At 35.5% G+C, this 26,421-nt stretch overlaps 1 protein-coding gene across 1 annotated transcript; it reads right to left on the bottom strand.

The window, feature by feature from the left end:
• Nucleotides 1-9,073: 9,073 nt before the first annotated feature.
• On the bottom strand, nt 9,074-24,912 carry LOC124170237. Its single transcript, XM_046548954.1, has 4 exons — nt 24,870-24,912; nt 17,674-17,753; nt 10,879-12,335; nt 9,074-9,965 (listed from the first exon to the last, which is right to left on the bottom strand). The coding sequence occupies exons 3-4, from the start codon at nt 12,199-12,201 to the stop codon at nt 9,960-9,962; spliced, it is 1,329 nt and encodes a 442-aa protein (XP_046404910.1). The 5' UTR covers nt 12,202-12,335; nt 17,674-17,753; nt 24,870-24,912; the 3' UTR covers nt 9,074-9,959.
• Between the last annotated feature and the right edge of the window lie 1,509 nt (nt 24,913-26,421).

The following is a 26,421-nucleotide window of genomic DNA, read 5'->3' as shown; positions in this document are numbered from 1 at the left end:
CTCTTAGATGGAACATTAGGGTGGGCCTTCACTTTCTAGAACTTTCCCTGGTAAATGCATACCTTCTGTTCAACAGATTTAGTGGAAGTAAGTTGTCCTTAATACAGTTTAGGGAATCCATCGTGAGAAAATTGATGAAAACCGAATACTTGGCGAAAAAAAAACTTATTAGAAAATCAACGGAGAAAGTACATTTGCCGACATATATAAAAGGGGATTCCAAAGCAAAAACGAAAAGGAGAAAGTGTAGGCTCTGTCTGCAAAATAAGATAAGAAAAGATGTTTCTTTTCATTGCGCCACTTGCCCTGATGAACCTGCTCTATGTTTGGAGCCATGTTTCCGATTGTACCATAAATACTGATAAATATTCTTGTGGTTGTTTTTAATGTTATGATGAATTTTCATACATTATATTTTAATTTTGTTCACCTCAATGTGAGCGTGAAGATAATGATGTTACAATTGTAAACAAATTCGTAATAAGCACTTGATGCATAATAATTGTATTGATACCAATTTAAAAAAAATTATTTTCGTAATATTGTGTAATGCTCTATTCATTACAGAAGTCGTACCTGATCAAACTTAATTTTTGGGGTAAAAATTAGTTTTATTTTTGACGTGCTCAGTTTTGAAGAACACTCAACGTGTCCTCGTGTCCCACAGCTTGCAATGATTTACCTCTTTTTTGCCTTTACGGTTTGTTTTAGTGCTCATAGCCGGCTCCGTCTTTTGATCCTTCAATTTTTCCTTAGCCTTCAACGGAAGAAAACTCAATACGGGCATCGTTGACCCATCTATCAATGGCCTATAAGAAGATGCCTGAGTGGTCGGAAATATCCGAAGTACTTATTTTTGTAATTCAGACACCGAAGAAAGACTCCTAAATGTTGAAATGGTGGGAAAAAGTTACTTCGATACAATTTATTTCGCCAAAACTTTAGTAAATGGTGCCACCATAATATCTCTTTATACAAATGTACCCTAATTGAATTCTTATATTTTTCTGAGAATGGGATTGTATCGTGGAAGAAATAAATCTGCCTGCACAGAGTAAGGATTTTTGGTTGCTCGAAATTTCTTTTTACCCGGCATATGGCCATTCACCGTACGGGACGCTAGAACTGAAGACCTCTTCGTGTCTTCTAAAAATGTTCTAAGGCTATTTCACTCGGCGACGGACCCTCCTAATTACAAGGAACTTACTGTGATCAACCCGCTGCGGAAAATGAGAGAGGGTAAGGGTCTCCCCCACTACGCGGCAAGGGCATTTATTGCGTGGGCCACGGCTTTTCAGTCCACTGCCTGAAGTTGATCGTGTCACAGTGTTGTCACACTTCAGCATTTAGGAACATTTCAAAAAAGCCTTCGCCTTCTCGGTGGAACATTTCTGGATGGTTGTACTTTAATTCAATTTCACAGTAAACACATTCGTTTATACCTAATCACGTGAAGTAGATTGTGAGGGTAAACAATACTAACCTTGAGAATCATAATCTTTTTACTAAGTATCTGAAATAGATTCGGTTATAAAAAACGAACGACAGAATTAAATATTTTAGTGAAAACATACTAGAAAACGTAAAAAATTGAGATAACAAAAATGCAAGAATAAGACTCGGATGTACGGTTTTATAGCCTTTAAAAGTTAGAATAGGAAAATCTTTTGGGTGTAATGCGGGATTGCATAATCTCCGTACCTAGCCATAAAGCCGGAGGACGCGAATGCGCGTCCTAATTAATTAACGGGTTATTTGTTTAGAAAAAGAAAATTTAATACAACTACATTAAATATTAGCTTAGTATCGAATAAATTTTGCAAAAAAAAACCATCTGTCTTTTTAAAAAATATAATAAAATACTCCGGGTTGAATGTGTTAAAGTGATAATTGTCTAAGGCGTATTTTTCATGCTGATTCCGAATCTGTGCTTACATTCTTTCTATCATGTTTAGTTTCATTAGGACAGCTTAATGTATGTTTTTGCTTTTACGAAAGTAGTAATTTAATTCATTTATGTATCGTGAGAAAGTGAGTGTGTATGAGAAAGTGTAAATAAAACTTTCCAGCCAAAACATGTTGTCCTACGATGTCATGCGTTCCTATTCTGTCAAGCTATGTTTAAAATTGTACTATCTTATCGTTTTGTTCAAATCAATGCTGCATCAGCTGCAACTTCACATCAGCATGTGGCCAGCTGTAGGAGCGAGAAGATGTTTGATTTCTCTGAAGATAGTCGAAGAAAGACTTTTATTGCTCGCAAGAATTTACAGCTTATTACAACGTAATCGCTGAGAAGTGGCTTAGCTTTAATCAGAATTTAAGCATAGATAGTGCGTGAACCATCCTAATGACTTTTATTACGTATACGGTGAAATTACTTTTAAGGCTCAAAGGTGGAAAATTACTCCCTTTTTCAGACTGGGCAATAAACTTTATTTTGACTGCCTGTTGGGTGGCCAAGATAAAGAATGGGATCCCCATGTGTTGTGTGGCACCAATGTAGAGCTTCTTAATGGTTGGTCGAAGGGAAAACGTCATAAGGAATTTGCCGTCCCCATAATTTGGCAGATCATTGTTCAGACTGTTATTTTTGTTGAAAAAATTGAAAGGAATTACAACGAAGTCAAAACACACTGTAAAAAATCCAGACAACTTTGAATCAGCGATACTACCGTTCCCTCACTCCGAAAATATACAAGTGCCGAAACCAATGGAGTATGTTAATCCTAGAAAATATTCAGAAAGTAATCAAGAACATGATATTGAAGGATTCGGTAACTCAAAGGACCCAAATTTTGGACCGAGTAAATACTCATTCTATGACGCAAGAGTATTTAAATAATCTACTTCAAGATTTAAATTTTATCCTGAAAGCATGGTAAAATATTAGGATCACGATTTAAGGGTTGAAAATTGTTGGATCCAAATTCGAAACTTTTGATGTACCGCTCTCGCCATGACGAATTTGATTTGGTTTCTTCACCAAAAAAATTTGCTTTTTGCAATGATGTTCTCTCTGTTATGGATACTCTTAATTTCGAATTAAACACAGACGAATTGCGTTTGCTCATTTATTCCTCCTAGGTTATTTTAAAGGCTAATCTCTTACATAATGGCAATGAGCTTCCATAAATACTGTTAACTCATGAAACTGAAATAAAAGAATATTACTAGAATATGCAGTTACTTTTAGAAAAAAATCACTACCAAAGATATACATGGAAAATTTGTGGCCACTTAAAGTAATTGCAATGTTACTAGGATTACACCTTGGCTATACGAAATGTTTTTGCTTCATCTGCGAATGGGATATCAGAGACAGAAAAAATTGTTGCTTGAAAACAATTTGTCCGCAACGTAAAGAACTCGTCCCTGGATCCAAAAATATCCTTTTTCAGCCTTTGGTTGATCCAAAAAATATTCTTTTTTCTCCTCCTATTACATAAGGACTTTTTTAAAATTTTGTTGAAGCCATGGACAAAAATGGTGCTGGTTTAACTTACCTGAAACAAAAAGTCGTTCAATTAAGTGAGATCAAATAAGGAATATGTATTGGGCCACAGATTAAGAATTGAAGGATACAGAATTTCAATAGCAAGTGAAATCAATGGAGAAAAGCTCGTGGAACGCATTTAAAAATGTATCGGGACATTTTTTAGGAAATGTTAGGCAGAAAATTATCATGATCTGGTGGCTATGTTAATACAATTAAATCGTACCAAAATATGGGCTGCAATATGAATTTTAAAATCTATTCTCTCGACTCAAACCCTGCCTTTTTCCACCAAACCTTAGCGCTTTTAGAGATGAACAAAGAGGGTTTCGAACAAGATATTTTACATTTGAAAAAATAGAACCAAGGAAATTTCAGCAATATGTTATCAGATTACTAATTGACACTGAATTGGAACTTACCAGATGATAGATGTATAAGAAAACCCTACGAAAGTACCTGTTTTTCACATTTTTAATATCACGATTTATTTGCTTAAACATTCTTGAACCCTTATTTAGTTCGGTTGTCCTAAAGAAAGTAGACGTATTAGAAAATGTCTGAGCCGAGATTTGGAAACAGGACGAAAAACACCTCAAGGATCATCCAACAACATCTCTAGGATTGAAAAAAAAATTTTTTGTTGACCAGTGTATTTAGGGTTATTCCTGATGCTCAAAATCGCTCCTCGCCATTGCTGCCTTGCAGATTACGTCTAGCGAATATTTATCCCGTAAATTATCAGAGCGTATTACGTATCCAGCTGCACCGTTCAAGAACCACACCTCGTAGCTCAACCACTTAACTTGCCACGTATAAATTGCTTACATCCATGAGATCCGTACTCTCTCACCATACTCCCACAATTCCCAACAAAACTTTTTTTTAGCTCTTGAAAGAATTGTTAGGTGAACGGCAATTACAGAACAGAGATGAGACGAGAAAATGAGGAAGTGGAGATGGGCTTTCAGTGAATTTTATAATGAGTGCCGGAGTAGGAGCGAAGAAGGAAAGGAAATGAGGGTTAGAGTGAGATAGCGGGTAAAAGTAAGGCACTTTTCCTAGGGATATCGAATGCGCCAACATTGTAGAGAGGAGTACGAAATACGTTCGAGCCTCGGTTCGAGGCAGGCAAATTCACCGTCACGACCTTGGTGCTTGAAAAAGACCGTATTTGAATTTCCCTCGTCTCTTTCCAAGGATTATATACTGTTAGAAAGGGAACCCATTCCCCTGCGAAGCGATGGTGGCGGCACAAACTTTGTTGGGATACTTTTTTCCCCCATAGTACATACATAGTTGAGACTGATACGCCGGCACAGATTTGATACACAGCCGGTTGTGCGGCATAATTTATAGGCCATAGGTGTTGAGTTCCTATTGTCAATCCTAAAAAAATCTGCTACAATACTTCGAGCTTTGAAAAATCACACTTTAGACATTGAAAATAAAATATAGGAATACACGAGGCCAATTTAGACCAGAATGTAAGTTCAACGATGAAATCCTTGGTTTTCGAAGACTGGCGAACTTTATTCGCCAACAAGCAACATAGCTCGAGTGTTAGTAGTATGTATTTGCATCCTGCCGTATATGCAACACACAAATTCACTATTGTATCGCCGCGCAGTCTGGCGCACAGGAAAATAAAAAGTCAAAGCAGCGACCCCTTTTGTTTGGTGCAAGCCGGCCAAATTGCATTGAGGGAAAATAAATAATACTCGATAATAAGAGCGAAAATTCCACACTTTAAAGGTATGTATCACGGATTCAGTAAGTTAAGGAAACGATATAGTTGGGTTTCAAAGAGAGAAAAAATCGTAACATAAAGTACTCTCTCTGTACTTTTTCTCTTGCAAAAATGCAGAAAATATATGAATACTTTACAGACATGAGAGTTTTTTACCACTAGAATTGTTAATGGCATCTGTTAATGGGTAATGGCACGCAATTCACAAAACTTTTTTAAAGATAATACTAGAAGTAACATTGTTGTTTAACATTTTTCAAACTTCTTAGGTTTTATTTTTAATATTTTGGCGAGCTTATGTTAAGTTTCCCTTCTTTGGTTTATTTATGGGCTTCGTGGGTTTTTAAAAATTTTATTGAAGTTTAGAATAGAAAAATGTGTGGTGTCGATGTGCTTCCATATGAAAATAATGGAAAATTTCAAGTGACATTAAAAGTTAAATAGTGCAATTTAACACTTTGCGTGCCATGGACGTAATATTACATCCTGCTAATCCTTCTGAGGATTGCCATGGACGTAATATTACGTCTTTCTACTTAACCCTAGAAGGGCACACTGGGGTCCAGTGGACCCCAGCAGTTTTTTTCTTTGCTGTAACTTTTGTAATACACAAAATATTGAAAGCTCATACCAATGTAAATTTCCTTTTATATCTTAGTAAAAGTTTCATGAGTGTGGATATTTTTTCAACGCGCTTATTGCTTTATAATTTAATGTTGAATATGGTCTGGGGTCCATTGGACCCCAGTGTGCACTTAATGAAATTTTTTTGAAATTGCGAAAAAAAATTAACACATATGTTTATTGCCTTTTTTGCTGAAAATACATTTGTTATAATCGTATTTATACGTTTATAGTAATTAAAATGTCATTTATCATTTTTTATCACTTTGGGATATTTGAGGACATCAACTTTTTTGTGGAATATCTTGGTTTCCTCTTTTGCAAATAATTTAGGAACTTCGGAGTGAAAGACGTACGAACAAACTTCAATGGAATTGATTGTAGAGCAATAGTTTTGAACATATATTACTCATAATAGTAAACTATTCATCAAACATTGACGTTTGAAATCATTTAGAGATCGAAAGAGAGAGCGAAATTTGGTTTCGGATCTGCCTGGATCAAAAGGAGCAGCGCGCGACGTCAAAACTTCCCGGCAAGCTTGGGAATTACTGTTGGATAGCGCTTTACGAAATAAAATAATGACGCACACAAATGAGGAAATACAACGGCAGCGTCAAAATGTCACAATTCCTCAATCGCACCACGGTGATGTAGATGTTGAGGAGATTGAGGCTTTTTTTGGATTTCCATATTTTTCTGGGGTGCAGAAGACGTGCCACACAAATTTGTATGAACTGTGGTCAACTGAGTTTGGATCTACGTTGTATCAATGCACCATGTCTCTTTACCGATTCCTGTTTTTGCTGTCAACCTTGCGTTTTGATGATAAAAACACGAGAATGCAGCGCAGAACGATCGACGAACGAAAAGCCCTCTGTAGCTACCGGCATCCTCATCTTTGGCCACTTAGTGTGAAAATTCTTTGGGCCAATCGAATTGTTCGTTGAGGGTGCATTGACCCTTTTTGTCATCCAGGATTTATAACGCTTTGCTTGGAACAATGCTTTTTTATGATTTTCATGCTTTAAATAGTTCAAATTGATTGTTTTAAAAAATTATTATGCATGTTATGGCGGTACATCATCTGTTGCAACTTTTTTATTTTTCGAAAACAGTAGGTTTTCATTGTTAAATTATATATTTAAAAATTAACAATACATGTTATTCAACTCATTCGTAAATAAGAACAATGTCCACTTTTATTGTAATGAACATCGATATAAACATATTTTTTATGCTAATGTTTAAAAAAAATTTACCACTATAGTAAGAATGGCTGGATTTTTCAGTAGGGCTTTAACTTTAGCAGCCGGTACCCGAAGTGTTTAAGGGGAATACATATTTAAACCAAATATCAAGGAGTTATTCCGCTATTTTTGACATTTTTTTCATTTTCATGCTAGAGGACCGCCACATGCACACCACACGGTCATAGAAATATTTCGCATACTAGTAAAATATACATGCTTATTCATAAAAAAACTTGCATGAATTTGCTCTAGGAATTACTAAGCATTAGCAAGGTTAGAACTATGAAAAAAACATGCAATGAGTGATCCTAGCAAGCGACGCCACTAATACTATCAATTGAGACAACGTTGCTATCCTTGCCAGTGCGAGGGAAGAATGACATTTTTAATCTCTATGTTTTGCAGTCTATTTCTTTTATTTTATTCTCATGATCACGTCTACTATAGTACGATGGTAATACATATAGCGGGATGTTTTAACACTGAATGGGGGAAGGGGTGGGGGAGGTGGATTTGTCGATTCTTCTAGGCACACACTATATTTAAGATTAATAAGGTAGATCATGCGAAACACAGCTCGCGCTCTTTCTTCACGGCGTTATAAAATCTGGTGAATCGAAAAGACGAGTTGAAGCATTATTTCAAGATTTTAAGAAAGTTTTCGACACTGTACCTCACAATGAACTTTTATACAAATTAGAGTCATGCATATTAAACGAAACAGTTGTAATCTGATTACGTTCTGGAGTGGACTTGGACTTCGCTAGGAAATCATTGAGCCGAAACATATTTATATTAATGAAAGGTACACTTTTCAAACAATACCTGTCGGGACGAAAATGACAGATTTGTACATTTAAGCCTCTAATTTGACGACTTGAATTACAAATTTTTACAATTTGGAATACGTCGCATTATAGGTCAATTAGTGAGCAAATGATACCTGAATTTGGTTGCCACAATTCAAAAATATTATTTGAAAACAAGCCTTTCATTTCGCTTGAAACTTTGGTGATTATGGTCTTCAGACGGCTTTAGGATTCAACCAGGCGATGGGAAACGACTTCGATCGAAAAATAGACCTGGAAGCAAGTGTTATTCTGGATATTTTCTCAAGGTTATCCCTGAGCCCTCTAATAATCTTATGTTTTTCAATGACTTCTTTTTACACCATGCACACTATCTATTGTTTTGAAAGAAAAAGGATTTGTTGACACCGGAACCCTGCGTGAAAATAGAACAAGGGCGTGTCTGAAAGAATATAGCAAAACCATCGGCATAAAACCGAGAGGAACAGGAAAACAAGCATTCAATGAAGCTGTAGGTCGGTATTGTTTGATGGAATGATAACTCTGTCGTCACTGTAGACAGTAATACATGTTCCGTGCTTCCATTGGGCACAGGGAAACGTTTCAGCAGAAAAAATACTATTCCACTGCCTCGAGTTATTGGGGAGTGTATTAAATACATGAAAGGTCTGTACATACGTAATAATGCAAGTAAAAATTACAGCACTAGAATTTGGGGGGAAAGGAGGTTCTAGTTTACGAACCCATAATTGGTAGAAAATGCAATGTAGTTACAATAACTGCGGGTTGAGCTGGATAATTATAATTTTTACTCTTAAAATCGATTCATATCATATGCATAACAAAATTGAAAAATATAATAATACCTTTGTATAGCGATTAGATTAAAAATTTTTAAGTATGAGGTGGGCTATGGAGCACAGCACTAAAAAGCATCATGGCAAATAGGAAGTGTACATCAGGTGGTCCTCCTGCACTTCGTTAGAAAAATTGTCGTGATTGAATCTGATGCATCATATGGGATAAACTCATTTCAAAGCAAAATAAATCACAGGAACTTTAAGCCATAATGAATTTATTTTATCTCTATGAAGCATGATATGCAATATTGGATAAAACTTCACAACAGTTTGCAGCAAAAATTTAAAAAATTTTAGTTTATTTACATCACATTCAATGAAATGCTATTTCTCTGAGTGTGCCTTGAATGGTATTGTAACAGAATATAGTATAATACCACGAAGGAATATAATACAATTATACCAAAAATATACATACATTTACAACTGCAAATTGAAAAAAATCCCATCTAAGCCTTAGTTAAAGTATGACTGAAGATTGCAAAATAAAATTCTACATCACATTGAAATTGTGCACCGTATCTTTGAAATTAATAATCTTTAACGAATATATTGCACTTCACAATATTATCCCTACATCATTATAGTTGCAAACTATAGGAAAATGTCTCTCAAGTGAATGGATCAAAAAAGGTGAGAGCAATGAACCAAAACAAACTAATGTTCACTAAAGGGCTACACAAACATGAGAACATCCGGCAAAATATGATTATGAAATTGGAGAGAGCGGAATATGCCGCAAATAGATTTATGTGCACGATGGCTTTCAGATAAATTGTAGGATTACATTGGTAAGCCAAAACGATACATTCCTTCCATTTATTTATAGCGTAAATGAGATGCAAAGTGATATATAATCAAAATTACAAATATCCCAGCGGCATGACTAGGAAAAGGCTGATAAAATTGTGTGCCCACAGGATTAAAACAACATGCATCTCAAAATGTAATGACCTACCAAATGAAAAAGTGCCATTTAGTAAACATGAAATCAACATAAATGTCTGAGTATAATCATAAGATATTTGTAATGATTACACTAAACACATTAGTAATTAAGTTAAACCAATAAAAACTGAGAGGCTTAAAGAAAATGAATGATAGTAAACGGGATGTTCCTCTTCAGCACTGGCTCCATCACAATCTCCTAAGTATATCAGGCCAATTTCATCTCTGAAACAGAAAATATAAACTAATGGAATGAAAAGTAGTGCAATCACAAACAAAATGCAATGTCAAAATTAGGTCAATATTCATAGTGAGATAAAATATTACCTCAACTTACAAGAATGCAATGGAAGAAATTATAGGCAATAATTATTAGATATCTTCCGAGAAGCCCATGCTCTACAAGAATCATTTATTTTATAAGTGAAAACTATTGGAAGACTTTCCCTATTGTTTGGAATTTACAGATTTATCACTGGATTGATATATCATGGATTTGAATATAGACACTCTTCAATTTTCTTATATTATTTATCTTTAACTTCATTATTTATCCGTAAGAGTTAGTTAATTTGAAGTCACTTTCTTAACCCTAGAACGACGGACTGGGTCCAATGGACCCGGTTGGTAGTTTTGAAAGTTTATAATTATGTCAAAAATGCTTGAAATTGAATTTGAAGCTGTGACTTTTCCTAAATGTACGTCCATTCTTAAACTTATGACATATACGATCTTTAATACATGTTATCTTTTAAAAAGAAATCTGCATCTTGGAATATCAAGAAGTACAATGTTTGACTAAAATAAATTGTATTTAAATATTTTAATATTACAAAACCCCACTCTCATTAAATCAAACTACTTATAGAACACATAGGAGGAACAGCTAAGGATTGAGGAGCCAATGTACCAGAAGTTTCATTTCACCTCTAAATGCCAAACCAATGAGAGTCCCACTTTTGGGAAATCATGGAAAATTAAATTACGAACAAATCTTTCAACTATTCAAAACTTTTTTTACATTTACATTTATTAACTACCAATTTATATACCAAAGCACCTTCAAATAATGATTTCAATGGTTAAATGAAGACCATGATGTAAAGAAAAAACCCTAAGAAATAGACGTAGGACTCACCTTTGCCCTGGCTAAAAGTTTTCCAATCACATTGTTAGAATAGAGAGAGAAGAGGAGAGGGGCTTGCTGCTGCAGAATAGCTCTTCCTTGTGTGCATCCATTATAAGCGATAAGACGAGGGACAGCTGCCGCAAGCCAACATAACTTTGTCTTTGGTGTCTTCCCATCCAATGCTAATTTGATACACCCATCTAATCTCCCTCCCCTCTTCCTCCTCTCCTCCAAATCCTCTATAGCCCTGATCCACTCACGCTCTCGTTCCACATCTCCCTTGCTATATGGCCTCCCCTCATTATCAAAAACTAATTTTAGGGATAATTGTGAGAGGGCCCAAGCTAACCTAGCACATTGGACACTCTCCCAAACACCAGAAGAATCCTTTGCACCGAAATACACCGTCTCACTCTCAAAATCACAAAACGATATCAATGCACTCCCATTCCCCTGAGTCCCATCAAAACCCACAACCTTCTCCTTCATCCTTCCAATGCTATAAGAATCATTGTCCACCATCACCCTCACCCGGCCATCCCCACTTAAAAACTTAATAACACAAGCAGTGCATCCATCTCCATCATACAGTCTCTCATACAATCTACGCATTTCATCAACTCCGTTTCCATACACTATCCGTGTCTTTCGCATCATGGCGTCCACGCACTCCTGCCTTGCTCTGGCCGGATCGGATGTAGGTTGAATTAAATACACCTCCTTTCCCAGACCACACTTGATAGATGTCACGTCCTCCGCTGTTGACTTAACGGCCCCTTCCAGACAATGCAACAGTACATCGCATCCACACACTTGCGCTTTCAGTTCCTCCAGCGATGAGCTCAGCTGTCGCACAAGAGATTTCATCTCTCGCCTCAATGAGTCCACAGAGGACTTGAGAGATGCAATATCACATTCTGGGCTAGCCACGGGTGTCACATGATCAGTGCTTCTACTCAAAGATGCTTCCAGACGACGCAAAATAACTTGGTCCCTCCTGTGAACCAACGTAACCAAATTCAGAACTTTTGAGCGTTCTGCATCATCAGGGAACTGCCGCACCATCTCCTCAGCTGAAGACAATGCATTCTGTTGACTTTCATTTGTAATGTCTGTGTCAGCTCCTCTTGCCAATAGCTCCTGCACCCAATCAGCTTTTCCAAGTCCCACTCCAACATGCAAGAGTGTTTTCTCCTTTATCATTCTGCTATTCACATCTTCCAACTTGTCCAGTAGGTCTTTATGCTGTAGGAATGAGCCAGTTACCAATCCAGCAAGAAGCCTCTCCTCAACAAATTGCTCAGCATTGCTGTTAGAAATGTTGCTCACCATGATTGGGGAAAAAAGAAATAATTTATTTGAGCAGAAGTGGATTCAGCAGAGGTTGGCTATATAAAGCAGGCGTGGTGGCAATGGTCACGAAGGAGTAACGATCTCAGCGTTGGTTTGAAAAGAATGAATGTTGACTGCAAAGAAAAAGAAGAAACATCAAATTATTATCTTAAAATTTGTCAATAGCAGTGTGGGAACATAACAACTAGCATTAGCGTGACCCAAGAAAAAATATCTCGCTAACTATGCAATGCAGATTAAAAATGAAATGATCTGGAATGGCTATTTTGAAATTCAATCACTCACAACCATCGTTTTTATGAGGAAATAATTCCGTTGGAGACCAAAACAGATGTAACTATGCTAAAAATGTCGGGACAGTTTTCTACCAAGCAGAAGTACCGATTATTTATTAAGGAACCTATAATAATGTGGAAAGTGAGGCTAGAATGAAAATAGAGATGATATGCACGAAAATCTATGATGTGACATGATAACATGGGAAAAGAGGCTGCTGAAAAAAAGCAAAACAGAAAGAAAGAAATTAGAACAATAGAAGAAATTCATCAGATGCAGGTGCTACATGGTAGAAGTTTGAAATATTTAAATTGAAGACGGTAACACTTTATCTCAATATTTGATGTACAATTCTTGTACCAGATGATGACTCTGTGAGCTGAAATGCATCATTCACATTGAAATGTTGTGGAAAAGTGTATTCCTTCCTAAATTAAGATCGTAAATAATTATGTGTGTCTTCCCTCTTGTATACCAATAGAAAAAAAATGTTCCTGATTAACTTCTTAATGGGGATGCCAACATGGGTGGAAATACATCATAAAATTATCAATATTTGCATGGTTACTATCTGGACGGCAATTCAAGTGTAATATTTCTTTCGTCAAATGATACGCAGTCTTATTCCTTTTGGTGCCATTCATTGAAAGCATGATTGCGCCTGATTTTCCTCCTCACTTCCTTTTCTCTTCTAAGAAATGCTAATTACCTAAGTTCTCAATTATCTTCCCCTTACACACCATCACTTATATTATGTAACTTTAATTAACCATGGGACTACCAAATCGACTGCATAACCTTAAAATATGTTGGAAATGGACAATATCTCCTTTTAAAAGATTCCATCTGAGTTGGTGATCACAATTGGTGATCCTCTTATCTCCATTCATCCATTATTCCTTCTTTACGCTGAAGTAAAGATGTGGCTAGGATGGAAGCATTTTTAAATGGGCAATGAGCTTCAGGACAAAGGCAGAGTTAATGGAAGTCATTAGCGGAAACATCCTATGAAGAAGGCATAATAAAACGTGTATACTGGCACGACCAATTCCTTATTCATCGAGGCAATCATGTCTATAGAACACCACAAGTGTGCTCAGTCTTTAGTAATGGAATAATTTATAATTAATCACTTCGTCTTCCTTTTAAAAGATTCCATCTGACATATAGAATTGCGTGGCTAGGATGGAAGTGTTTCAAAACGGGCAATGAGCTAATGGACGAAGGTAAAATTTGTTGGGAATCATTGATGGCAACATCCTATAAAGATTTATTAAGTCGTGTCTACTGGCATGACCAATCCCTCAATCGCCGAGGCAATTATGTCGAAAGGACACCACAAGTGTGCTCAATGTTTAGGATGGAATAATTTTATTCAATCACTTCATCTGCTGATCATAACCCATTGGAGGTTGAGAAAAACAGCCAATGTACATTATGGAATTTTTTAAGCTGTGCAATTCTCACTATTTACAGTACTTCTTTTACAAGATTGTAATTTTACACTTTGAGTGCTGTGTGCTAAATTTAAAGCCCTACTGAAAAATCCAGCCGTTTTTACTAAATTTGTATATTTTTTTAAACATCAGCATTAAAAAAATATTTATATTGATGTATATTTCAGTAAAAATGAGACTTTTCTCTTCTTTATGAATGCGTTGAATAACATTTATTGCTAATTTTTAAATACATAACTTAACAATGAAAACCTAATGTTTTTGAAATATAAAAGAGTTGCAAGATATGATATACCGCCATAACATGCATAACAATTTTTAATTACACTCAATTCTAACTCTTTAAAGCATGGAAATTATAAAAAGCATTGTTCCAAGCAAAGCCTTATGAATCCTGGATGACAAAAAGGGTCACTGCACCCTCAACGAACGGTTCTTTCCGCAAAAGAATTTTCACACCAAATGGCCTAAGATAAGGATGCCAGTAGCTGCAAAGGACTTTTCATCCTCAAGACATTAAAAGAACTCTTTTTCCATCGAGGATTTGTTTTTTGAAATAACAGAATCACTAAGCAGTATGGTGGAAAAGTACCATGGGCGAAATATTACGGCTTCACACGTACAAAGCCAATTAAATAGAAAGACATAACATTACGTCCGTGGCAATTTTCAGAAAGATCTAAAGGACATAATATTACGTCCATGGCACACTAAGTGTAACTCTACTTTTTTAAATGCAGAATGGCTTCAAAATCCATTTCAGCACCTGGGATTTTCATTAATATTAGCAGGCAGGGCCCCCCAGCTAAGAAGATAAGATCTTGAGCCCCAGCCGAAGGCCCCAATCACCCCACACTACCCCTGCTTATCTTCCTTGCATACTCCACTTCTTATCTCCCCCGATATCCTATTAATCTGTATTGGAAATTCCTCATCACCACAGTGTCTTGGTGTACATGAATTGAAACAAATATGGATCATATGGATAACGCCATTGGATATTTCACTTATCTGATTTTTATGGCATATATTACAATTTAAATTCTTCATGCTTGTGGCCCTAATAACATACACGATCTTGCTCAGTTGTTTCAGTAAAATAGAACTCTTTAGAGATGTTAGAGGTGGCCTCATATATTATTAACTATACTGGAGCAAAAATTTACTATCTTTCACTCATTACAGGTTGATTATTTTTACTAGAAAATTGGACGGAAAAAACAATTCTGTTTCCCATTTAAGAGTAAAATTTCCTAAGTTGCACAATGCTCAGACGACGAAAGTACATATCCATATTTTGGGGAGGAGTACAGGTGCACGTTTCCACCTGATTCTTTAAAAGTGGACAAGATTTATAATATGGTTATCATTTGTTTGTTTTGGTTTGATTAACAATCTTAAAATATCATATTAATAACATTCCTATTGAAATATAGGGAATATTTTTTACTTTAATTCAGTAAGTTGCTCTTAATCCCAAATATAAGAAGACTCTGGCGTTCACAGGTAGGATATTAATTTAACTGTGATAACAAGCACTATCTCTCCATAGACATTCTCCTATCTCCTACGAAATAAACTCAAACACCTCTGGAAGCATCCTTTAATCACAGAAAGCCACAATAATTATTTAAAGGGGCATGTAGTTGTAGAAACGATTGTAAAAACATATTTAGACCAGGGTTTCCACTCAAACTACATCACAAAATTCACGGGTTTTTCCAGGTTTTCACAGTCTAAATGTCATCAAATCCACAGTTTGTAGATCAGGCATTTTAGGCAGAAATGTTGATCATATAACAATCATCCACCAGACATTAACTAAAAATGTAACAAATGCAAAAGATGCCTTCAATGCAAACGCAGCAATGAAAGCGCTATCTCTTATGACGTCTCCTATAGCTAGCAAAATTCAACTACGGCTAAAGGGTGTGAGTGGGAAAATGGAGGGAGCAGGGTGGCAGGAAGGAGAGCAGTAGTGTCTAATTTCTTTGCCAGGGTTAAGGTCAATGTGCTGTCATGGCACACGGGCCAATTAATAATTGCGCTTCGAATACACGGGTGTAGATAAATGTGTGGACAGAGTCTGCACGTGACTCGGCTTTGAAATATGATCGAAAGAGAGATTTTTCTTTTAATCCGCCAATCCTAGTTCTACAATCAAGTTTGAGAGATTTCTAAGGTTTCATTGCAAAATTTCCAGGTTTTTTCATGGTAGACGAAATTCAGGGCTTATTCACGGTTAGAAGGTTTTCACGGTTGAGTGGGGACCCTGTTAGACACATCATCTCATGCCACAAATTAAAATCTGAAGGAAAGCGGGATAGAAAAATAATTCAAATGAATACATGTTTTATAATAGTCGTTAGCCATAATTAGTCAATATATTGCAAGTGTGTAAACCGTAGAGTACCCACTTTTTACTTTACTAAGATATTGAGTTTATTTAAGAAGAGGTATGCAGGGGTAGGTGTGAGAAATGTAGTCCCAAGTTTCTTGTTTTACTTTGTGGAACCATGACATTCGAATTGAAGTTTATTCGAATTATATTCCACCATAACCATAAATATTCAACTAAGCATCTCCTCAATCTCATCATACAGCTATCCTGCCCTTGTTCATTCTGCCATTTTGACTTCACACTTGACCGCTCAGGAAAGAAATTCTCATAGCGAAAGTATTGCCTACGGAGCGGTGCTCTGGTGTACTTCCGTCGAGAGTACAGTGTAGCGTTCTTTGAACCATTTCCAATGGTAATGGCAATATCTTATCCACTTTCAGAATTATACTCTATCACCTCACCATGAAGAGTATCTCACTGAAGATCGTATGTTTAACTTTCAAACTGAGCGTAATTTTCTCTGGGTATTTAGGATTGTGATAATTGCATGTAATGAAATAAAACTTCAGGTGTCACACTTGCAAGACTTTTCCATACTCAGCCAGACTTTGAAATTGACGCTAATCCATTTTTGAGATTTATTTTTTTCAGTTGGTACTATTTCGTTTTTGTTGCTAGGAAAATTTTGTTTTTCTGCTTCTCTGAAAAAATGAGATAGTAAACTTGGGAATTATGCCTTTTCAGGATGTACTTTATCTTTATTTTACTATTTTAACCTGTTTTATCTGGCAATATTTGCAGAATAATTAAATACATTTTATGCATAAATTATTAGCAAGACCACCAGTCCAACATTTTCTCCATTTTTACAGTAACATATGACCTTTCTAAAACATTTAAAGTAACACCGATTGTTTTAAAAATGATATGGTAGATATTCTCGATAGTAGGATAAGAATATATGATAGATATTAACAGCATTTTATACAAAAGCCAAAAATAATCAGATCATACAAACTGACTAATGCTAACCTCTGATTGAAGCAGTTAAAAAGTTATTTCGTACATATAATTTTGCAATAGCACTACGTCTCGTGGAATAGAAATTGGTGGATTAAATTTGAAATAAATTTTTGGAACAATGTTCTGCAACGGTGGAGTAAGTGAGAGGTACACTGTGGTGGAAAACTTTTTTTGGATATAACAAAAGAAATACTTGCTCTCCACCCTTAACGTGCATGACGTTTAAACTCTGTTGGTCGATTGTATAAGATAAAATGTTTCTCTTGAAAGGCATGCTCATTTAAAGTAAGGCAATCATGCAGTAATGGACAATTCAAAGAAAAGCATGGAATAAATGTATTCGAAACTACTCACCCAATAGATTAGGCAATCTGGTTGAAATCTGTAAATGCTCTTTCCTTGGCTCTCCTATTCCCAATATAGAGAAGGCAATCCTGAAATGTAAAATAAATTAAGTTTGTTACTGACATGGGAAAATTTTTATACACGCATGAAGCAAAACCTTTCTCTAATGCCTTTTTTAACTCACAGAAATCTCAATCCAAGATGAAGCAATAACACTTCTCAAATAGCAGGAGTTTAAGAAAATAATGGTGGATCAATTCATCAGATGCAATTCGCACGATAATGGCTCGTCCTGTGACTTAAAAAGAGGGCTTTACACACATAGAGAACGGGCTTATCTAATCATTAGGGCCTTATAAAAAATGGAAGTATAGGGATTGCCAATTTACGATAATTCCAGTCATCGGCAAAAATAATTGTGATACTCTCAATTGCACATAATGGATAAGGACAGATATAACATTTTACTATTTTTCTTCGGATTGGTTGTGATTTTTGGTGTGATTATGGAGACATGGGATAACCAAATGAAGATGAAGGCAATGGATTCCAAGCTGAACACACTGACTTGCCTGTACCCCCACGGGCAATCCAAATTCTTGAAATAAGAATACGAAAGCTTGTAATTTGATAACGAGGTGAAGGTAAAGGATTCTAAACTGAACACACTGGCTAGCCTCTACCCCCACGGGCAATCCAGATACGAAAGCTTGTAGGCATTGTGCACACAAGCCAACAGTGAACCAAACTACTGTTCAAGAACTGCAAATGCTTCTTCATCAGAACAATTTTAAATCCAAACGTAAGCAAATAATATTAAATAATGACATACAACAGAGATAACCCATAAACAGCACTAACCAAAAAAATTAAAGGTAAGTACATATTTGTTGATATAATTATTTATAACATCATGATTATATAATCCATACCACGGTTGGGAGAAGAATGTCACTTTAGCCGGCAGATTTTTGCAAGACAAACGAAGAATAGATTTTTCTATACATAGCTTGATACATGAAGGTGATGTGAGGTTTACCAGGTCCTCTAGTAAATATGTAATAAAAAAAGTTAATTTTTAAGACTTTATGTCCTTATTACTCCAAAATAGGAAGAAAGCGATAATTATTTACAGTTTTTACAAGTATTCACAATTTAAAAAATGCAGCGGTCCCTTAGACCGCATGCCAAATTGCGAACGCCTGTATAAATCAAAACATACTCTGAAATAAAAGTAAAAAATGATCAGCAGGGCTATTCAGTAACTGTTTATGCAGTCGCGAAGACAAAAGATTCCATCACGGGATCGCGAAAATCACATTGTTGCTGTTCACAAAGCCATTTTGAACATTCCACCGCGTAAGTTTCGTGCTTCAGTTTACGCGACAAGAGTTGTCACCGAAAACACCTTCCGGTTAGTGAGTTAATTTCCTGAATATTTTTGTGCAAACCTCTGTGAATGTTGACCACCTTATGGCCTCAGGAGGTTAACGACTTAAAAAAATGGGTACTAAGTGTACCACGCAACTCACTTGGTCACCCTTTGGTTGGCGACATTAGTTTCCTTGATATATAAAATCATGCCTTTATGACCTTTGACTCCTAATATGACCTACGGAGATCAAAAAATCAACAATACTGATAAATGAACTGCAAAACTGTTGTAATAACCCTTAAAAACCCATGGTTCGACGCGCTGGTTGTCACGATGGCTCGACGTTTACCTCGAAGACCCTTGACCCCCACTGTGACCTCCTAAGGTCAAAAAATCAACAATACTGATAAATGAACTGCAAAAATGACTTAAGCACCTTTTAAAACCTGTAGTTTGTCAGGTTGGTTGTCACGATGGCCTGACATTTACCTCTATGACCTTTGACATCAGTATTGGCCTTGGAGGTCAAATACTGGATAAGACAAGCATTTGGACAATACGAATGACATGGGAACCCTTTAAAACTCATGGATCGACACCTTTGATGGTATGCTATTTTCACCCTTATGTCCTTGACTGAGACCTTACTGGGTCAACAGTTGAATTTTCATGAACAAAAGGGTTATTTTCGGTTTCCTCATGTCCTAAAACATAAGAATTATCATCCTGATCAATCAAATTCAAACTTTTTTCTATCTCGATTTTTTTAACATTGAAAATTTTGGTTTGGGCCCACATTGTCAGGTCAAAGATCTAAATTCTAAAATTTTGATTGCATTCAACAAAACTTAGGACCTTTCCCCATGAGTATGCCAATTTTCACGAATATTACTGCAGTGGAAGTTACTAAAATTTGAGGTAAAAAATGACACACGATCGTTGGGACAGTCCGTACAATAACATAAATCTTGGAAGCAAGATGTATGCATCAAAATTCCTGCGAAAAATTTTGAGGGAGTTGGAAGTCATTTATAAGGAGAAGATCAGAAATAAAATGATCTCAAATGAGCTGAAAAGAAAGACAGCTTATTTCGCTGATTTATGAACATGTGAAAGTGGTATGAAGCAAAGAAAAGAAAGAAGCAGTAGATGCATCGTATGTCCGCCAAATAAAGACATTAAAATAAGAATAAAGACATTGCCAGCCACGGTGCCGGCGGGATAAAGTCCTCGCCTGCCAAACCGAAGGTCTCGGGCCCCATACAGAACATGGATGTTTCTGATTATTAAATGTTATCAACCCTGATGTAAAGGCCGACAGAGCTGTTTTTGGTGGTGTGTGAAATAAATAAATAAATAAGTAAAACAAAATTGTTCTGTTGCTCGTGCAATAATTGGATGTGCATGAGCAATATGATTTATATTTCCAAGGACTGTAAGAAAAATTCTAAGGATCACTGATGAGGAAAATAAAGTGTAAAAATATCAATATGTGTTTATCTTCATTAGGAACCTAGACTACGAAACTTTGATAAGTTACGGAAATATGAGTCAGCATGCAGTAGAAAAGGACTACCGTGCTAATGCCACGATAACATTATTCACAGTGCATATTGAAGATTCTGAGGATGTAATTTTTGTAGGAGACAGATGAGGATTACGCTATAAATTTTGGGGGGAACACCACCCCCAAGTATAGTCTCAGGATAATCCAAGTATTGTCAGGTACGTATTAGAAGTGTGAACAAAAATGTCTCAGATGGAACACCGAGTCACAATGTTCATTGTTTCAGACATGTCAACACTATAATCGAGCATCATTTTTCTGGGCAACTGTGAGTCACCTCTGCTGTGAAGATGACACTCTCCCTTCACATTAAAACAGCAAGTAAAAATTGATTTAAATCATAATATTTACTTTCAGATGATTAAATGATAAACTCAAAGTTAAATTTTTCCCTTCCATTACATTCCTTCAATATAAAATCTAATTCCATTTGTACATCTTTATTGCATTGCATTTGGGCACTGCTAATAACCATAATTAAATTGTTTACTCTTTTATGCCATGAATTATTGTAGATTCAATGATGCTATACTTAAAAATACATTAATATTAGCAATTTTTTCAAATAAAATGTTGTCTAACACATTTTTTAAAATGTTCTATGTGGTGTCAGGAGCACCCCACTTGAGTAATCTCGATCGGGAATATCGCGTGAGTAACGCCAGGTTATTAACGTTATAATGAGCTAAAACTAAAACCAGACCAAACTGTCTGTGATAACTCAAAGAAAACAGAATTCAAGACATTTGTTTCACTCAATTCAAATATCAAATTTACGGGTTATATTTGTAAAAATTAATCAATTCATGTATTTTGTTGAATGCTAAACATTTTCCATTGCTCTGTCGATCATTGTCAAGGTCCTTTCATAACATTTAATATTAATAATCACCAGCTTTAATGCTCCATTAAGTTTTGATATGTAATTGAATTGCTTTTCCGTAAATTGTGCACGTAATACTTTGATGCAGTCACTAAGCATTATACTTTGCCCGTCATGGCAAGTGATTCATCAAATACAAGATTTAGTTACTTTTTCAATCCATTGCTATAACCTGTTCAGCCCACAAATACAAACATTTTGCTAAATTTTTCATTCTCGTTGATAAGAACTTGAAAGTATTAAGGCTGGGCTACATGGTAAATCAACACTAACAAGTTAATATCTGCTTGCGTGAATGATTTCTTAGGGCTTACAATGAAAAAAGAATCAATCACACTGAAGAAATTTCCACACAAAATTTTTCAAAATTTTTTAGGCAACATTCTGCGTCAAAAATATGACAAATATATCTGAAATCATTGAATTTGATGAGCTTTTTCAAGCACAGTGGGCATATATTGGCAGGTTGGCCACTTCCAAAGGCAACCTACGAAAGGAATTAAAACATATGCATGAGATTTCAGACTTGTCGTGGAAAGCATGCCCATAGAATGGAATAAAACAATAACTGAGGAAATCAATAAAATGTTACCCCAAACTTGCATTTAAGTCGACAAAATCTTATAAGTCATCCTCTACAGTTACCTGGCTTGCTGCAATTGAAAAGAAAATGTTGTAACAATAATCATTTTTCTTCACACAAAGTCGGCACAGGGGTACCCTCGGAATGGGGAATTCTACTGAAACTGAATGATTATGTGATAAAAAAATATTCTTCGTGCAGCAAATTAAAGTTAAAGCAGTTCTTCTCTAAGCTGAATATTATTCGTAAAATTTCAATTTGAAAATTTTACATTCATCTTGCCCTCAAAATGACCCAGTGCCATGTTGGCTGAGCGTGACATCTGAGGCCAGTAAACAATAGGTTTACGTGGTGCCAGTAGACTATTTGTCCCAGTTTTAGTAAAACCTATGCATCTATCTACATAGTTAATTTTTCTATATCTTAATTCCATCATCAGTCATGTGAAATATTTATCCTGAATAATTGACAAGTTTAAAGAGTGTATGCAAACTGGAAGATGCAGCACCATCTTAACAAATAGCACTTATTACTTTCTCATCCTCCCCATCCATGCGATTTCCATAGTATAAGCTTATTGTTGTCACTTAATGTTCTGGTGTCACCTTACCCTCAACAGTGCAAACGTTCAAATTTATTAACACTTGAACCTAACAACCTGCTGAAACACAGTATGTCTCTCTTCCAGACCTTAGGGATGCTAAGTAAATCAAAGTAAAATATGATCCGTTGTATTTCTCCAAAACGTTAACATCACATATTCCAATATTGCACCAAGTACACATTAAACAATGAGTAAATAACAGTAGTTAAATGAGACACAAGCAAAGCTTTAGATTACTAGCAAATGAGATTATTGATTTAATTTATGTTACATTTCAATTTTGCGGCTTCTCAACTCATAGAAATCTTCATTACTGGAGAAGAAATAAGTGGCCATGAATTAATCTACCTTCAGAATGTTCCCAGGATGCGTCTTTATGAAGTCGGAGTCAAACATTGTGCAATACAAGCACCGTAAAAACTTTTGAACAATTCACATATGTTTTCACACACCCTTCACATTATGAATCAGTATCGTTGTAGATGTTTGTTATCGTCGCTACTGTTTTGTTACTGCCATGGAGCGAGTCTACTTACTCGCTGATGTCACGGCGTTTTTGTAGCATGAAAGAATTTGGTAATTGTTGGGAACTTAGAAGCTCTCTAGCAACAAGAATAATGAGAATCATGAATTATTTATCTTTCATATACATTTAATATGCAAAAATATTATTTTGCACACGTTAATAACTTTAACTTACTCATCTAAACTTGAAAAAAAAATTAGCTTTTAATTTTAGGAGAGCACCCTATTCCTTTGTAAAGACTAGGAGAAATTCCCAATGGTAATACTTATGTTTTTCACTGCAATAACTCATTAAACCTGTAAACCAGTTCACTCCACAAACAAATCTCAAAGCAGTCAGTGATTTACAAATTTCTAAAACATTACATTCACTTCTATGACGTACACCAATGCAAAAAACTTGAGAATAATTAAGAAAACAGACATAAAAAGTTCACATTAACATATCACCTCAAAAATAAATCGAATTTCAACACAAAAGACAGGAAATATTTTGCACGAACTCCATGCTCATTGACGCCCTAGCTTATAACTGACCAGGCTAGCAAGAATTAGTTTAGATACCAGACTTCATTTGCGTATTGCACCACTAGAGGTTTACGTATGCAACAGGCTTACAATCGTAAAATGAGGTATATCTAACGATGAGTGAAATATTATTGAGGTGCATTGCATTATTTTAAACATGGATATTTTAAAACTTTTTTCATTCGACATTAATGAGATTTTTTACTGTTTTTCATACTAAAAGACCATATATGAAATGTGGCCAAGTGCAAGCCATGTAGTACCTCTTGGACTTAGTGATTGCTACATAAACTATCACAAATTGTTCCTTCAGCAAAGTCGTTCACCACTTATACTAAAAACTGCACACTCAGACAGCCATTAAAATAAAATTGCAAAATATACTAGAAAAGAAGACTTTCCCGTTCAAGTAGTGCATTGCAATCTGTACACCAACAATTATTTTTTTCATGTATTCCAAATTAAATGAACAAAATTGATATGTAAAAAAAAACACATCTCATAAGTAAATAAACTTCAAAAATGGGCGCAAATATGATTCTAGAAATAACCTAAACTTTGAGTGTAACCCATTTAAAAACAAACAATTTTCCATGTTCTCAAAATTAATTAAACAAAATTGATCAATAAAATAAAACACATCCCATTCTCTAATCCATGAGTCTGATTACAAAAAACTTGCACTCACATACACAAGTTATTTAGTGAATGCATGAACGACTTTAGCGGACGAAAATGGAATGTGTACATATGCGTTGACATATATCAGAACAGGTTATATTTTTTATTCATGCATTCACACAAGTTGTGTGGTTACACGGTGTATTTTGGCGTTCATACATTTAGACATTAACCCGTACGTGTTAATGTACCGTATAAACAAATACTATGCCCGCCATGGCAAGTGAGTCATCGAATACACGATTAATTACATTTTCAAGTTATTGCTATAATCTGATGAAACCACAAATACAAACATTTGGCAAAACTTTTATTCTATCCCACATGAACTTTGAACTATTAAGGCCGGGCTACACGGTAAGGTAACACGAACAAGTTAATATCTGGTTACGTGAATGATTTCACATTATTTAAAAAGTTACACGAGGCTTCCAATGAAATAAAATAGGATGCACTCACCCTGAGGTAATTTCTACACGAAAATTTTCTCAGTTCTCCGTCCGATTTATGACAAATATTTATGAAATCATTGAATTCGATGAGCTTTTTCAAGCACAGTGGGCTGGCAGGCAGGTCATCTTTCCTGCAATTGAAAAGAATATTTTGCAACAATAATAATTTTTCTTCATGCAAAGTCTGCACGGAGATCCCTCAGAATTCCTTTCTGAAGACTCAGATAAATTCCCAGCGGTAATACTTATATTTTTACAGCAATAACTCAATCTATCTGTAAAACCAGTTCACTCCTCAAAAATCATCCACAAAGCACTCAGTGATTTACAAATTTCTAATACATTACGTTCATTTCCATGACTTACGATAACGCAAAAAACTTGAGAATAATCCAGGAGAATGGCTTATAAAGCTCACATTGACAAGGACCTCAAAAATATATCGCATTTCAACAGAAAAGACATCAAATATTTTCCACGAACTCCATGCTCATTGACGCCTTGCTATTAACTGACCATGATAGCAAGGATTAGCTTACATACCGGATTTCATTTGCGTATTGCACCGCTAGAAAATTGCGTATACAGCAGGCCTAAAATCGAAAAATGAAATATTTCCAACAATAAGTGATATATTATGCTAGTTTATTACATTATTTGAATTAAAAAAAATATTTTAAAACTTTTTTAACTCTACATTTAAGAATATTGAACTCTTTCTCATATTTAAAGACTGTAGATATAATCTGACCTGGCGGACGCCGAGGTTGGGCTTAAATTTTATTTCCGGCCAGGTGATTGAATAACCTTTAAACAAACATTTTAACACTACAATTAATCGAAAATTTGACGAATTTTAAATGAAATGGTCCTTTATTTTTTTAAATGGAAAGAAAATACTCTTCAAACACGGATGTTTGGCCTACTCTATAGGTGTGCTACTGGCGGATAAAATGGCAACTAGAAAACATCGGTTCTATACAGAGGTTGATTGTATAGTCACATAATAACAAGTGATCGTTGTGGATTAAACTTGTCGTGGATGCTTGTCCAAAGAATGTACAATTGTGTCATAAATTGTTGAAAAATCTCTCAATCCAAGCTATTGAGTCGTGATATATCTTTCCGTCGATTCATCAATTGTTGGATTTCGTGTTCCTTTCGTTTAGCATTCTAAAGTATTATATTTTCACTCATCATCTTAGTCAATGTAGTTTCCTTGTTGGAATTTGTGATCTTTGTCAATGCTGAGTAGATGATTTCTTTGACGATAAACCTGATTTAAAAAGTGAATAAGATTTTGAATCGAAAACATGAGTCGTACCATCGGGATTTTCACGGAATCTCCAGATAGGAATCCAGAAATAGACCTTTGCAGACTTTGTAGGGAGAAGCATGATTGTTTTTACAGCATATTCACTTCGAATGTAGCGTACAATATAACTGTGAAGGATGCCCTACATGATGTAGTTGGCTTACAAGTAAGTGGCACATTAAATTTTATCGATTTTATTTAAAATGGTGCTTACTTCATTTCATGTTTTCATTCCAAACTCTAT

This window comes from Ischnura elegans, chromosome 13, assembly GCF_921293095.1.
Source record: "Ischnura elegans chromosome 13, ioIscEleg1.1, whole genome shotgun sequence".
Classification (NCBI taxonomy): Eukaryota; Metazoa; Arthropoda; class Insecta; order Odonata; family Coenagrionidae; genus Ischnura; species Ischnura elegans.
Note: the sequence above shows the minus strand (reverse complement) of the source record. Positions and strands in the feature narration are given on the sequence as shown.